General features: G+C 30.8%; 1 protein-coding gene and 1 long non-coding RNA gene across 3 annotated transcripts in view; one reads left to right on the top strand and one right to left on the bottom strand.

Annotated features, from left to right (window-relative positions):
* The window catches only part of LOC143071767 (uncharacterized), a 104110-nt gene extending 92485 nt beyond the window's left edge, over window positions 1–11625 (top strand). For both annotated transcript variants that reach the window (XM_076246333.1, XM_076246334.1), the window contains 9 exons: window positions 270–462; window positions 3927–4144; window positions 4428–4721; window positions 5332–5444; window positions 6485–7340; window positions 8601–8822; window positions 9221–9486; window positions 10325–10636; window positions 10973–11625. In XM_076246333.1, coding sequence (XP_076102448.1) covers window positions 270–462; window positions 3927–4144; window positions 4428–4721; window positions 5332–5444; window positions 6485–7340; window positions 8601–8822; window positions 9221–9486; window positions 10325–10636; window positions 10973–11050 — 2552 coding nt within the window. In that variant the 3' untranslated portion in view covers window positions 11051–11625. The remainder of the gene's footprint in view (window positions 1–269; window positions 463–3926; window positions 4145–4427; window positions 4722–5331; window positions 5445–6484; window positions 7341–8600; window positions 8823–9220; window positions 9487–10324; window positions 10637–10972) is intronic.
* On the bottom strand, window positions 4604–5497 carry LOC143071768 (uncharacterized). Its single transcript, XR_012976967.1, has 2 exons — window positions 5193–5497; window positions 4604–4945 (listed from the first exon to the last, which is right to left on the bottom strand). It is a non-coding gene; the product is annotated as an uncharacterized LOC143071768 (long non-coding RNA).
* Window positions 11626–16898: the final 5273 nt, after the last annotated feature.

Here is a 16898-nt window from a genome sequence, read left to right on the forward strand (position 1 = left end):
CTCATCTGTGTTTTTGTATAAAGTCTTTTGATGTGAAACTTACCTGTGTTTGTTGATAAAACAAAGAAAGTTCAACATATTGAAGATTTTATTCTCCATAAAAATAGATTTGTTTATGGCAAACTCTCACATACCAGTACTTAACAATAACATATGGTGTGTTTGGATTTATATAGATTTATGAATTTATAGTGATGGTAAATAAGAATTTTGATATTTCTGCATATATGATATTTGATAAGTTTCATACTTGTATTATTTTTTCACAGGTTCCAATTTCAACAAGCCATTGGTAAAAGCCTCTATAGCTACTTTGAAAAAGACATGTCAGCCATTTTTACAAGCTGGTTCCTGTAGTGAAGTGACTCCAAAGCTGATGAAGTGTAGAGAATGTAAAATGACACCAAATCAGAGGAGCAAAAAGTTACCAAACATTTTCTGTAGATTCTATGCTTTTAGAAGGTAAGTTGCCCAAATAACTTATTAAGCTTCTAGGCTTGCTGAATGTTAGAAATTACTTACTTCTTTTTTTTACCCTTGGAAGTCAGTACATTTGTATTTCCTTTCCCTAACATATGTAATGGTTGTGGGTATATCAAAACAGCCTACCTAATAACTTTGCATAATCATCTTCAAATCAAAAAGGAATTTCTCAGCTTATATCCAGACATAATTCTTTGAATTACAAAATGACAGAAGCTTTGTTTTCAAGGTCATGACAGGGTCATATCACAACTGATTAGTATATAGACTTTGTTTAATTGTATATAGATCCTATTACACAGATCAAGAATTCAAACAATATAGATCTCTAACTTTGCACAATAATTGGAAATAGATTTAAAACCCGCATGTATTAAATGTACCTGATTAAATACTATTGATTTGTCATATATGGTTTTAACACGATTCTAGGCCATAATAAAAGTTGGTCAGGGAATTCAGGGGTTTTAACAGCTATATATTCATGTTTTATATTTTCTTTTCATTAAGAGTAGAGAATTAAGATTAGTATACATAGTATAAAAATGCCTTATATGAGTGTTTTCTTAATGAAATAATTTTTTCTGGTGCATGGGAGTAAAAAGTATAAGTAGTCTTGTGCTAGGTATTATCATGAATACAAACATGAAGACAGACAAACAGAAGCTATTTTTTCCCTGTAAAATACAGACTAAATAAATAAATCAAGAATAGAATCTACAGAGAATGTTGTAGAGATCATGTGTAGGATGTACTTTAGTTAGTACATTCTGGTTATGACATGTAATCTAAATTTCATTAGACAAAACTCTATTATCTGGAAATTTATTCCTCTTTGACATTTAACTTAATTGCAAATCCTAACATAGTTTGAATCTTTGGGTGCATTCACTGTGTAGATTTCCAATACTTAATTATGTGATTTGTTCTGTTGTTTTATAGGATTTTATTTGTATAGAGAACAATGTTAAGAAATGTTCCATTGTTTTCAGTATCTCATGTGAAGTTGTTTATCATGTTTATTGACTGTGACAAACTGATTATTCTTGTGGTAGAAGTTAATACCAGAATCAAATGATCTCACTTAAAGGCTATTGCCCTGAATAATTACTTTTCCACTGAAGTTTATACATTTATATTCTTTACATTCATAAGAAGGTTTGACCTCTGAACATGTATGTCCTCTAAAATAGACTCCTCTTATAAAATAATTGGTGTTATATTGAGGTTGATTTCATAACTCAGTTTTCTGTAGAATGCCTCTGATTTCATTTGTATTCTAGTAAAGATGGCCTCTGACTTATTTGTATTTTAGTAGAGATATCCTTTTAACACAATTGTTATCTTGATCAAGTTGTTGTTTCTTTGTATGTAAAGGTAACTTCTGAACAACACCGTATTGTAGAGGTAACCAGTGAACACATCGGTGTCTACCTCAATATCTGGTTCAGTGACCAGTTGTCAGTTTATGAAGGCAGCTTACATATATGACCTTGAGGTTTTATTTTTCATTATTTCTTTATTACCCATGATGTTTTTAGTTTGGTTTTGACATTATTGTCTACATTATAGCTGTATGTTTTATGTAAGGGCTTTGACATTATTGTCTACATTATAGCTGTATGTTTTATGTAATTAAAGTTTGATGTGAAGGTGTATTGTCATTAATTATTGAAATAGACAGCATTATATCATGCTATTACATGTTATTTTTAGCTTCACATAGGTAAACATCATCATAAAGCAATCCATTACAAAGTCAGGAGAATGCACTCTATCTAGTTTTAATGGCTGCCTATAAATATTAATTCTCATTTTACATTTCAAAGAAATTCCTTCAGGCATTTAAATCTAAATCAATATAATTCACAGAGCAATATTAAATGTTAATAGCTTTTCCATTTCATTTACTTTTTGACCTGTTTTGTATAGACATGTAATTACAACTAAAATTTACGAGACATAGGGGAAAGTTTAAAATAATATAAGTCTGTTCTTCAATCAAATATTATAAACACAAGTTGAACTATTGCATTTGGTCAAGGTCATAAAAAGATATTTAGTAGAAAAGTGGTCTTATTTATTTGGAGATTCTTTCATTTTCATTTTTTTTCTTCATAAATAAGCTGATGTCATCTTTGGTCTGACAACTGACTTATTCAATCCCCATAAAATATTCTCCATTAAAACTTGTATGCAAATTTGTATGAATACTAAGAACAAGTGAAAGTAAGGACAAGTCACATTACAGAATAATGACAAAAATAAAAACAACTCATAACTTTTATGTTGACACTGTGTAAATATAGTTAAGTAAATGGATGTTTTTATGTTGACATAGTTTTAATTAATGGCCCATAGAGACTATACATTAATGCAGCAACTTTATATCATTAATCGTGTAATAAACACCTCCAGGTACAAACTACTACAGGTAATTCATCTCTGTCCCCTTCATAGGTTAAAAATAGGACAAGGTCATCAACGCTACGCAATGCTTTTTATTAAATAGTTTGTGTTGACATTATATTCTGTTAGTGGCATCTCTTTCAAAGTTGTCTGCTACCTAAAAATCTAGAAGTCAAATGTTTAAAGGACCCCACCTGTATGACATAAAATAAAAAACCACAAGACTTAGTCACATAATAGTGTTGACGTGTCATTAGTGGTGACAATATCGATTTTCTGTTTAATCATCTTCATTTATTAGTTCTTTTTCATAGATATAATAAAATGTCTTAGGAATTTCCATTTCCTGTTTTCTATGGTCAGACTTGATTAATTTACGTCTTACGTAATTAATCTGTTACACTAGGTGTTTCGGAAATGTAATAGGTTTCTTAACATTAAATAATTTGAAAATTCCAAGGTTGTTTGAAAATAAGATAAGTGATAAAAGAAAAACTCTTGAGTGATTTATGAATAAATTTAATTAAAATACAAATTTCTGTGAGCATTACATAATAATAAATCTTGAGATTAGATGGGAGTTTGTTGACTGCTCAGTTTGTGCTATCTGTGTGCACTAATCTTACAAGTAGCTGTCAGATAGTAAATAGATTTGTCATTATGAACTTCCGTTTTTAGTCAGTTATAAGTCAATAAACCTAGTACAACTATTTTACAGTTGTTGTAATTTGCACATTTCTGACTCATTTTGTGTTCATATTACTTTAACTAAATGACACATTTAAGTGATTTTCATAAATTCTAGTTCAATAAAGAAATAAGAATTTATGAAGCAAGCTTAAAATAGCCTCAATCATGTCAATTTAGTCGTAATGTACATCTGAAATGTTAGAATTTCCATAAGATTGCTAAAATATTAGGATTTCTGACAAGATTTTACTCTTTTGTAATTTACAAGCAGTAAAAATAAAAATGATCAAGAGCTCAAAGTTTTAAATGTTAATGATTTTCTCAACAATTTTTTTTTCTTTCAGACTGAGGTTTAGTCAGAAAGGTTTCCTAACGATCGCTGGGTTTTCTGAGTTAGAGGATGCCGAGAAAGATGACATTGATCCTTGGTTACCTCATACACCCGTCATGGAACCCAAGTTAGATTTGGAAACATGTAAATACATAGCTGCTAAAGTGGGAGATAAATTCTGTGAACTGGTGGAACAAGAAAGAAATGCTATAGCCGAGGCTGGTGAGGATGGTAAGAGACTTACTCTTTGAGATGAACATATGTAAACAAAATAATTATGAATAGTCTGAGGCTTACTGAGGCACCTATCTGAATGTTATGAATATAAATTTATTATATGATGAGAAAATGAAGTATTGTGAAAACAGCATATTTTTCATTCTTTGGACAAAACATATTCACTAGTTCTTAGATATTAGAAATTGCATTATGTTAATGACATTTCATTTAACTACAGTTTGGTACTCTTACATTAGTTTTCCATATGAAATTTGATAAATGGTTTTATTTGCAGCCAAAATTGCGTGGAAGAGAGCAGTTACCGGTGTACGTGAGATGTGTGATGTCTGTGATACAACGTTATTTAACATGCACTGGGTGTGTCACAAGTGTGGTTTCGTGGTCTGTCTTGACTGTTACAAAGTCAAAAAGAAACAGATGGAAAGAGAGGAGAAAGGTCAGATGGAGAAAGGTCAGATGGAGCCAATCGCTGACGATGAGGAACAAAGAGAATGGCTAACTTGTAGTTCCAATCGACAGCAGCATGAGATTGATAAACTCATGTTAACACAAATTATTCCTAGAAATGGTAAGTAAATAGATGGTTTTTACCTTCATATCAGTTAAGTTTGGTTATTTGGTCCCTTATACAGCAGCATTGTATACCTCAAATGTAAGTTTCTCTGAATGTAACTAGTGAAAACTTATATAACATAGAAAATATACCAAGTAATAGTGAACTCGCATCAATGTTTTATCCAGAAATGGATAGGAATCGCCATTTAATTTTTTGAAGACTTGAAGTAGAGCAGACTTTTGAGGCCCCTCATGGGGGGGGGGGGGGGGGGGGGGTCCTAGTAATCACATAATCACCATTTTTTTGCCAATATAATCACATAATCATTAAATATTTGATTATCTTTAGTAATCAAATAATCATAAACTAAAAATACAGTCCTAGGTAATCAAATAATCATGAAATATTTGGCTTAATAATCAAATAATCATTAAAAAAACGGCCAAGTAATCACATAATCAAAAACCCCATGAGGGCCCTCACTTTTGCCTTTTACTAGATAAATTTCAAGAACATAATCTGAGTGTAAGTCTTCATCAAGATAAAGAAAAATGATGAGTTTCAGATTTATAAAAAAAAATGATATGTAACTGAAACCAGTTTTTCTTTCCTTTAATTTTAGCTTTATGGGAAGTTGGAACATTACTTCATGAGATGAGAGCAAAATGGAATCTTCCAGCCACCTGCTTGTGTCAGAAGGCTGTTAAATTTCAACAGAAAAATGGAATAAATCAGGTATGTGTATAACATATGTAGAAAAAAATATAAAAAAACAAACACAAAAAAAAAATAGAGATTTATGATATGACATAACGTTAGCTTTGAGCCATTTTTTCTGGTCTATTAAGTACAGATTACACCTGTTCTATTTACACCTGTGTGACATAGAATATAGGATAGACTACACTTGTTGTCTCACTATTCAGGGACATGTGGACAAGATTTGTCAACATTTGCTAAACTTGATTTGAATTGTTCTTTGGCTACATTACTGAATTATTTTATATCACAATCATTGTTTAAGTAGGATTTAGAATATTTAATACATCAACATAAAGATAAAAAAAGGTATTGGATCAATGTTATTTTGAGATGATAAAGTATTGAGAGGATGTATTGATTTGCCCTGAATTGTGCTTCCTTGTCTGGTGAAAGTGAATTCATCAGAAGTACTTGAAGCTTCATCATTCATCAGGAAATATTTTATATGGTTTTAGGCAATATGCAAACAAATGCACATTTGACAACTATTTCTTGTTAAGAGTTATTATTACCCTTCATATTGCACTTGAAGAACAATAGTCCAGGATTAGGGGTCCTTTAGGATATTGTACATTACTTCTCTCTTAAACAGATCAGCAAGTTTACAGATGCATTATCCATTCTTGTCTTTTTAAAAACCAAACAATATTATGACCTTTATAAACTTCATCTAGATCTATAATCATAAAAATAAACAAGAAGATAAGCTGTAAAACAATTTCTTACATTAGTTATTACAATTTATCTATTCAGTGTCTTAAAAAGAATTTAGAAGTCCTTTAGAATTGATGCATTGGTGATAGGGAAATGGACTTCTGAGAACTTATAAACATGTGTGTTTGACTATAAATTTATGCATATTATTTCTTGTTCAAGCCATGAACATGACATTTTATTGATATTTTTTCTGTTTTCTTATGATGAATGAAATAAAAAAAAAACTATATTATACTCATTTGTTAGATTTCAATATAGATTGATTTGATTTTAAGTATTTGCATTATATTTTTCAGCAACTTGCCAAGCAAGCAGTTGAGCATGGAAAGAAAATGGTGAATGGTACAGATGAACATGGAAAGTCATTCAAAGGGAGTAAAAAACATAATGGCAATTTCAAAGCTCACAGTTACAATCCAGATAATTCATCTCCTTTAAGTTTATTAGCAGATGTAGCGTCTATGGACTCTGAGAATAGCCGAGACCGTAGTGAATCTCCGTACAGTAAAGTGGACAAATATGGGAAATCATACAATCCTATCACTGAGCCTGTGTCACCCTGTGGTGGGGGGCAAGGTGGGGAAAATGAAGGAGATAAGAAAAATCCAGCTAGTTGTTCTACTTTGAGGGAATTATTAACTAAAACAGCAGGCAGCAAAGTTAAATCTAGTGAAACAAAAAAATCGAAAAAGTCTGGAAATACTTTAGATGATATAATTCAGTCAGTTGTAGAAAAACAACTACCTAAAGATGTGGAGAATAACAATCCAATTAAACTACTGCATTACATTCCAAAATTTGGTCATAGTGGCATGATAGCACGGGATGCTCCCATTCTAAAACGTACATTGACTGAAACAAGTGTTTTATATCCCGATGTTCCTCATTCTTGGCTTTGTGATGGACGTTTGTTACGACTTCATGATGCACGACACAAAGGAAATATCAAAATATTTCAGGAACAGTGGAAGCGGGGTCAGCCCGTGTTAGTGTCAGGCGTTGATAAACTATTAAATCAAGGAGTATGGCGACCCTCTAGTTTTAGTAAACAGTTTGGAAAAATAAAAAATGATCTGATAAATACAAGAACTGGATGTTTATTGGTTGGACATCCAATGTCAGATTTCTGGGATGGATTTGAAAAACTTGAAGGTAAATATTCTTATAGTTCTTGTGTAGTATAAAAAAAACTTAACAAATGTACTACTGTTTATGTTATTTTTACAGTAAAACCTTTTATTATACTTACCTCAAAGGTACTGATGCACTGTTTAAGCTTAAATTCTGATGATAGATTGAAGGACTATAAAATAACTTTCTCTAGGTAATTAATGCTACCTGGGTTTTTTTCAAATGAGAATTGTCAACCCAAAGAGGATCATGTTTAGACTGGCTTTTATAACTTTTAATTCCATGAATAAATTTGGTAATACATGTAGTAACAAACAGTTCTCATTTACAAGTGATATAAAAATAAATTGTAATATTTGTTTACGTTCCCATGAATTCAAAAACTTTTGAACCTTTTCCTTGCTCAAATATCTGAGGTGTAATGGATGGTTGATATTTATTATATCAGGTCTACTATAAATTTTCACAGACCTAGCAGAGCATCAAAACATTTCAAAAGATTTTTATTTCATTTGATTTGAGATGAAATATTTGAGTCTCTTCAGAATGACTTATAATGCTGTTTCAATGAAAGCTAACATATGCATGATAATAACTGCTATAAATTAGATCTGACAGGTAACACCCAATGAGTTCAGACTGCGTAATCATGTAATCTGTTTAATATTCTTGCCAAAAAACTTATATAGAACCGGAGAAAATTGATCAAATTACTTTTGCTAATGCTTTGATTTAGAATTACATAATCTTGCCATACTGAAAAGAGTTGAATATTGAAATTTAATATTGGTGTGAAACTTAAGTTTATATATTGTATAAATTTCAGACACTATCTTCAATATATTGATTTATCCTCCTGATAATATGTGTACTATATATCACCATACAATGTTTAAAACAGATAAACAGATGAGGGATATTACCTTTTTTCTATTTTGATTATTAAATGTTGCTTTGAAAAGAAGGGCTTAAGACAATGATGATGGATGTCTGTACAATGTCAATGGGGTTATGGGCTTGATTCCTGTGGATTGATCATATATAAATCCTTCATAGCACTTATTTAGGACCATATGCATGATTCTTATTTTTATACACATGTACTTTGACCATTTTTCTATCCAAGCTGATAGCTTTTGATCATATTATGATTACAAGATATCACCTCTGTGATATGCAGCATAATTACCATAATAGCAGCTTACAGATCATTTTGTTTATACATGATAAGACATTTTTAACTTTTGTTTATACATGATAAGACATTTTTAACTTTTACAGAACGGTTGGTTGATGAGACCCAGAACCCAATGTTACTCAAATTAAAGGACTGGCCTCCTGGTGATGATTTCAGCGACATTATGCCAAATCATTTCGATGATCTCATGCAAGCTTTGCCACTGCCAGAATATACTCATCGTCATGGTAAACTCAACTTGGCATCACGTCTACCTGATTTCCTTGTTAGACCAGATCTAGGACCAAAAATGTACAATGCATATGGTATGTGTTTAAACACTGATATTTTTCTGTTATATACACTTAATGTCAACATCCAAAACCCAGAAGAATGTAAATAAAATTTATTAGGAGATGCATTAAAAATGAATTCCTTAGTCATGTTTAAAAGTATAAAGATATAAATGAAAAATACAACACCTTAGTTTAAAAGGGGGAAAAAATAATTACCATGAAATTTTAATAGTGTATATCAATATCCCTTTGATGTTCTATAATAGCACAAATTTCTACTTAAATGTTAATGTAATGTCAACTATGACATTTGAGATTGTATAAACTGTACTTTACTGACAGTAAAATCATAATTCACTGTAACATGTTTATTTCTCCAGATTGTCCTTTACGGAGTGTAAAACTATATGTAACATTTATTATTGCAGGCTCAGCATATTTTCCTGCTGAGGGTACTACCAATCTGCATTTAGATGTCTCTGATGCTGTCAATGTGATGGTGTTTGTTGGTATCCCTGATGATGGACCCGGTGGAAAAGCAATACATGAAAGTGCTGCTTTACAGGCGATTGATAATGCTGGATGTGATATCATAACAAAGAGACGTGTACGAGAGGTGTATGAAGTACCAGGAGCTCTCTGGCATATATTTGATGCCATTGATGCTGACAAAATGAGAGACTTTCTGAATATGGTAAGTTTGTAATTATTCAAGGAAAAGGTGGAAATTCAGCCACTCAAACAATCTTCACAACCCAATAGGGAGGGTCTTAAAACTTTATAAATTAATGGAAATTCAGAAATGTTGTCTTATTGATGAACAAAGTAATTACTTTATTTTCTCAGTTTACCAATAATTGTACTAAACTATCAATTTTTCACTATGCATGAAGAGACCACTTAAACTAAACAAGTACCTGGGTTATAGAATTATTTATTGATTTCTGTGAAATCAGCTGAACACTTAATTGTTACAAAATTCAGTCAATTGATTTCCATTGAAATGGTTAATGCGTTATCAAAGGATTTGTAGTGTTGACCTAGATAAATAATTCTTTATCTAATATCAATGTTTACTTTGTGGTAAATAAATATTTCATACACCAATCAAATTTGGACAAGTTGAGTGTCATAAATATGTACAAATATTGGTGTCAGCTCATTGTTCCGATATCAAAATGTCATGTGACTTATAAATATCAAATATTGTAAATAAAGGTCATGTGACCTTTCATAAACACAATGGAATCTCAAACAAAGGCCCTTTTGTGAATGCTGATACCATATCCAATGCAAAAGCTTAGAATCGCACCTTTACAGGAACTTTCTTTTTCTAGGTCTGTAAAAATGTCTCATTCATAAACATATACAATAGTAATGTGACTATTTGTTTGAAAGGCTCTTGGTCTGAAACAGCACACATTTCACTTCTCTTTTGAGTGTTTTCTTATTTATAAAGCTTTGACTAATAAATGTAGAAAGATTAAAAGTATAGTAAAGAGTTTATATATATGAAATACTTTATGCTTCAGGTTGGGAAAGAAAGAGGTGAAGAGATAGAAGCAGAACATGATCCCATCCATGATCAGGCATGGTATTTAGATGAGGAATTACGTGAACGACTTTACAAAGAGTATGGTGTACTAGGCTACACCATAGTACAATGTATGGGAGATGCCATATTTATACCTGCAGGGGCACCACATCAAGTTCGTAATCTACACAGTTGTATAAAGGTTGCTGAAGATTTTGTTTCTCCTGAACACTTAAATCATTGTGTTAGTCTCACACAAGAGTTCAGAGGTCTGTCAGATACACATTCCAACCATGAGGATAAACTACAGGTAATTATTTGTTGAATGAATTTGAATAATTGATACAAAGATGGCCACTGTCATAACTTTTGTTGCATTTTCATAATACTTGAAAGAGATGTAAAGAAAATAATTTAAATTCTGTAAGCTAACTTTCAAAAGCTTATAAGTTTACCATAATAATTTGTAAATGCATGAAAGCTGTTGCATTCAACTCGGGTAGCTGTAACATACAGTAACTCTGAACAAAGAGAGATAACTCTGATCAAAATTACAGAAATTTTAACCCTGTTTACATTATAAATTTATTATAAATTTATTAAAGTATAAACTGAAGTCTTAATGAAGCTTTATGTTATTTTTTAGGTCAAGAATATAATGTACCATGCAGTTAAAGATTCTATGGCAGTTCTTCAGGAACATGACCCGGATGATGATGACTAAGGAATTCATTTATCTACATCTTTAAGTCCTAATGTGTCTCCACTCAGTGCTAATGACTGGTCATTTCTTAACCAGGGATATTTATGTCAGTAAAACAAAGTGCCATCACTAAAGTGATTAAGGACACATTATAAATGGCTGTCACATAGCCACGATCTCAATGATCTCAAATTTTCAGGGATATTTTAAATCTTTCAACAACACATATTTTTGTTTTTTTCAAGCATACTTGTCATTCAGATTCTGAAAAGAAATGAACCATACATATTGAAGAGAAACTATATTAACAAGTGTATGGATGTGTGTGTGAGAGATATATATGACACAAAGTATCTTCCGTTGATCATTTAGATCCGTTTTCAGGGATCAGCCAAAGTATTTCATGTGCTTCATTGATCATGTATTGTAATGGTAAAACCATATTATGTAAATATTAATCTATAAATAGAAGGTTAATATCACAATAGCTCAAATAACAGCATCATGTGCTTTTTACATGTTGTCATTTTAATAAATGTTCTTCATTGTTCTGCTTATACAGATTTTGTATTAAAATAGTACTGTTTATTTACGTAGCCTTATGTATATATTATATATAAAATATGATAAAAGGAAGATATTTTTATATGACGTGGTAAATTTTTGTTCACATTTTAAAAAAGTCTAATGATTAATGTGATATAAATCACAAAAAGTCAGACTATGTCATAAATACAAAAATTTGTTCTTACATAAATGTATTTGTTTCTTTAATGTTGAAAATTTTATTTAAACAAAGTCTTTAATATGTTATGGTTTTACTTATATCATATTGCTGTACTTTAAAGAGAATAAAAATACTTTAAAGTTGATATATGAATAGTTGGTAATTCTTTTTTGTCTGCAGTCTAGTACATAGTTACATATATAGCTGATATGTGAGGTATACCTGAATGAGACAGTCCCCAACAACTAAAATAACATAGACATTTAAAGGGGTCATCATTTAATCTTCATCAATCGACAGGTGTGAATATTATATGTCAAGCTCTAATTAATCCAGAGTCTAAAAAAGTTGTGAATTAATTTAATATAGGCTATTGAAGGCTGTAGAGTGACCTATATTTGCTATTGAAGGCTGTAGAGTGACCTATATTTGCTAACTTCTACGTCATTTGTTCTCTGATGGAGAGTTGTCTTATTGGTAATCGTACCACATATTCTTATTTTTATAGTCGGACATTAGCTCAAAAAAGAAATTTATGTAGTTGAAGAATATGTACTTGAGTTATCTATGAGTAATAGTCCTGTGATTCCATCTAGATTGTCAAATATAATTTCCTCCAGTTCTACTGACAGGACACAATAAGCAAGTTCAAAATTAATCAGTCATCATGACAATCTTCTCCTTGTATTCAAACAACAAGAAATGGTAAATCAGATCACATGTGGAAGGTAGTGGACTCACAACCTATGAGGAGAGATTTTAAATTACTGTACTACAGACTAATTATGGGCCTCCAAGATGAAATTCATTTGTCGTGTCTTTTTAAAATGTGTGTCGCACTTGTACCACATGGCTTTAACCATCCAGATATGATTCCATAAGGATGAAAAAAAATTAAAAAATTAGGTTTCCACTACATATAACAAACAAAGCTTAATACAAAGTAGAAATCGACTATCATGCGTTCATTGAATGGTACGTCAGGAAAGTCTTACAACACATGTTACCTGAACATGTCAATAGGAATGTCAACATCATATGATATACATCAGAGAGATCAATATCCTTCACAATACATGTATTCAAATTATTCTATATTAGATTGTTGTCCTTCACAATACATGTATTCAATTTATTCTATATTAGAATCCTGTTGAATCCTATCAATTCTAGAACAAAAGAATATATGAAGAGCTTTTGGATCTTTAGAGTAAACTGTTGTTGTATTACTTGCCAATAATCAGCCATGGTATTGAGAGTTATGTTCTTTTGACAAAGTCAATACCAGTATGCAAAAAACAATTAGATTGAGTAAAGACCATTGTGGACTCTATCTGTTAAGTCATTAAGGTCAGATTGTGCTGTTTTCTAATTAACCTGTTCATGTACTTGTCGACTTTAGATATGCTGTTCACTACCATATTCTAGTAATCATTAATGACCTTGTATTGCTGTAATCTTGTTGAGAACCATTGTCAAAAGTTGTTGATTTTCTCTTTCTAAACTGAATTAAAGACAAATGCAAAAGGTAATTATCAACTTTTAATTATTCCAGTTCTGTAGGTGTGGAGTTCAAAAAGATAAAAACAACTTGGAAGAAGCAAAACAAACCAAGATAAACATATAAGCTGCAGTGAACTCATATACAAACACATCTTAAACCCTATTTACAGAATCATTAAAAACTACGGTATATGACAACCTTCTCAATAAACTGCACATCCATCCACCAGCAATGGTATAAACATCAGCAAGTCAGATTTTGAATAACTAACCAATATCGATGACATACGGTATATTTCATACCCTATGTCTGCAAATATAAAGGATATTCAAACAACAGAAGAGGGTGCCTGATCACCAAAGGTTACCAATTCCAGACAACCAAACAACAAAGTAAAAAATTATTTATCAGACCTTTTAAACCACTTATAATCAATCAATAATATTACCTTAAACCACTGGATCATTTTATCCCTAAGAACCAACAATACCAGAGGCAATCAGAAAGGAACAAAATCTGTTATTGACACAAATGTTATTTTACTCCCAAGTGTTACTTTACTCACCCAAATGGAGTCTGATTCCTGCAGTGATTAATATATTATAAGACAGCTATGGTACATTGATCACAAACCAATACACTGGAATATTAATCATCAAATAAAAATCTAATTCACCAATCTACAAGAGACTAGATACCGGATCAAGAAACTACAAGAACACTCAATCCCAAATCCACAATTACAGTAGTCAAAATACTTGACCATCAACCAGCACACTATTTAGGTACTTGATCATTAAGAATACTTTCACACAATAAGGCAACAAAAACAACCAGATTACATAAGTTCTAAGTAATGGTCGACCTTGATACTTTATTACCAACCGACAGTCAGTATTGGAATTGGGCATCAACCATAAAGAACAAGGTTGATGTACTAGATTTCCAACCCAAGAATAAACACTGGAAACTAGAGCACAAACAATAAGGGTTAGAGTTCTAAATCCCACAATCAACAGAAATGTTGTGGATTCATTATTATTCGTTGGATACAAATGTGTGGAATTCATGGGTACGGGTGAACCACCAAAATTAAATTTTCAACAAATAACAAATTTACTATATCTTTGGCAAAAACCTTGAAATAAGATATCCACAAACATGTAAGTTTTCTTTTAATTGGTACCCACAACAATAAATGGATTCACAGTACTTGATACAAAACTTCAGTACACCGGAATACTTACAAAAACTTATAAAGAGACCTGCTCTACAACTAAATAAACACAGAGATATGTCTCGCCTTTTTGTAGATTTGAAAGTAAAACACAAATATTGAAATTGAAATAGCAACACCATTAACGTATAAATTATACAAAATATTCAGTCAATGAACCAATAAGTTACTCAGAGTATTCAAAGTCAATGCACCATGACGAAAGATACAGTGCCAAACCATCTCCATGGTTTTTGTGACGTGCCAATGCGAATGCAACTGCATACCAAATACCATTCTAATGCAACGTTTGTTACATTCATTTTGATTGGGAAAGGTTACTAATGTTCATGTCATCAATTGACAATTGATGCTATTGAATGTATGCCCAAGCTTTGAAGATATATGACAGATTTTTCAGTACATGTTTTAACCTTGTTTTCTGTCAGTTTCATTAGAATGGAGATAACAATATTGTATTTTAAGCTTTGCTGCCACCACTACAGACTACATTTTACTTTTTGACTGTCATGGCCAGACAAAAACCAATTGAAATTGGCTTTATTCATCAGATCAAAACAAAGCAGAAAAATATCTAACAAAAACAGACCAGACATGGCAAGCAATTTATTAATCCTCACAATAAAAAGGACTTGACATAAAATCACTTATGAGGTTTCTAACTAGGAACAGGAATATTCTACCTTACCGAGTATCTCAATCGGTGTAAAAACAAAAGCCATAAACACCACAAAATTCAAAAAATATACAACCCAGTAGTATCAAATGCACAAACAATTTAAACAATAATTAATTATCTCATCAGATTAGTCTTTCTGATTCAGAGCTCATTAAACATTAAACCAACAACCTTCAATGAGTAACATAAGAAGATCTTGTCAGCTTGTAGCCTTGACCTTCAGTATAGAAGACAAACACAGATTTCTATATCGGTGAAACGGAGACGAAAATCAGCTGATCAAACCACCTTAATTAGAAATCTTTTTTTCAACTTCTGTTTTTAATAATGATTGTAATATATAGGGCAATGCAAATTGGTAGGTGGTGACAACACTTCAACTATATGGGTACATTTTTTTTAAATTGATGAAAAATTAAAATTTTACTGTCAGCCTCATTCTCTGACAAAGGCTTATGAAATTCTCTGACAATGGTTAATGAACTTCTCTAACAAAGGCTAATGAAATTCTATCTATGAAATAAGTAACTTGGCCTTGAGTATATTCTATTATAAGCGATAAGTTTACAGCAAAAGAGAGACAACTCTAGACATTTCTGAATCAACTACAGCTGATAATGGTCTATATGCCTTAACATTGCCATTCCAATGTAGCAGGAAAGATTTGGGACAAACTATCATTAATAAGATGACACAGATTTAAATTTCATTTTTATTAAGTATCATACACAGTATAATAACTCAAGTACTCTGTAAAATGCTCAATGTCTTTTATTGTTGTTATTCAAAATTAATTTAAAAACAAACCATTTCACATTAGTTATTCAATCAAAATGGAACAACAAGTACATGTATCATTTAAATAATACTTTTAAACTGGCTTTTTTCTTACTTTAAGAAGTTTTGTATATAATTCTTACCCAAAAAGTACAAAATCTGACAATACAAAAACAATTATGAAAATAGAGTCTCAACAGACAATTAATTTGTAGAATGCATTTTTTCTTTTTCAAGATGACTAGTTGTACATGTGGATTTATAAAAAAAAATATTCTTGCCTTTTTTATAAAATATAAACATTTTTCTTACATTCATTTTGAAAAAGACTACAAATTTCCATCCTACTGAGATCTGCATTAATTTATAATGCCTCTGTCATATAAAACAAATAATTAGATATTAACATTATTTCAATTCAAAAATGTAAGTGTTAAAGTTTTCACATTTCAGTTTAAACTATCCAAAATACAAACAAACAAAAATTACCTTTTTCATTATTCTATGTATAAAAATAAAATGCAATGATATTATACTCCTCCAAATTTACAATAAATAAAATCACCGGTAAAAATATAAAGCTTCACGTTTGTGTCAATGAAATACATATAATTATACAATAAAAGTCAAAATACATATATGTTTAACAAATCTGATGGTGTTGAATCTTACTATTTCAAATTATGAATACCAAAAAAAAAATCCAATTTAGTATGCTAAAAGGGAATAGGGATGATTTAAAAAGGCAGAAGTAAATACAATGAGGGTAAAGCTTTGAAAAGTTTGAAGCAGCAACATGTTTGAACATCGGTATAGAAATCTATATTGTCTAGAGGTTGATATGTTGAGATATAAATTTTCTAATTGAATCAATCAATAGAGAAAACAGTCAAAATATTGGTTTAGAAAATGATTAAATAAATCTGTCATGTCTGTTCAATAAAA

The sequence above is a fragment of the Mytilus galloprovincialis genome, chromosome 4, assembly GCF_965363235.1.
Source record: "Mytilus galloprovincialis chromosome 4, xbMytGall1.hap1.1, whole genome shotgun sequence".
Taxonomy (NCBI): domain Eukaryota; kingdom Metazoa; phylum Mollusca; class Bivalvia; order Mytilida; family Mytilidae; genus Mytilus; species Mytilus galloprovincialis.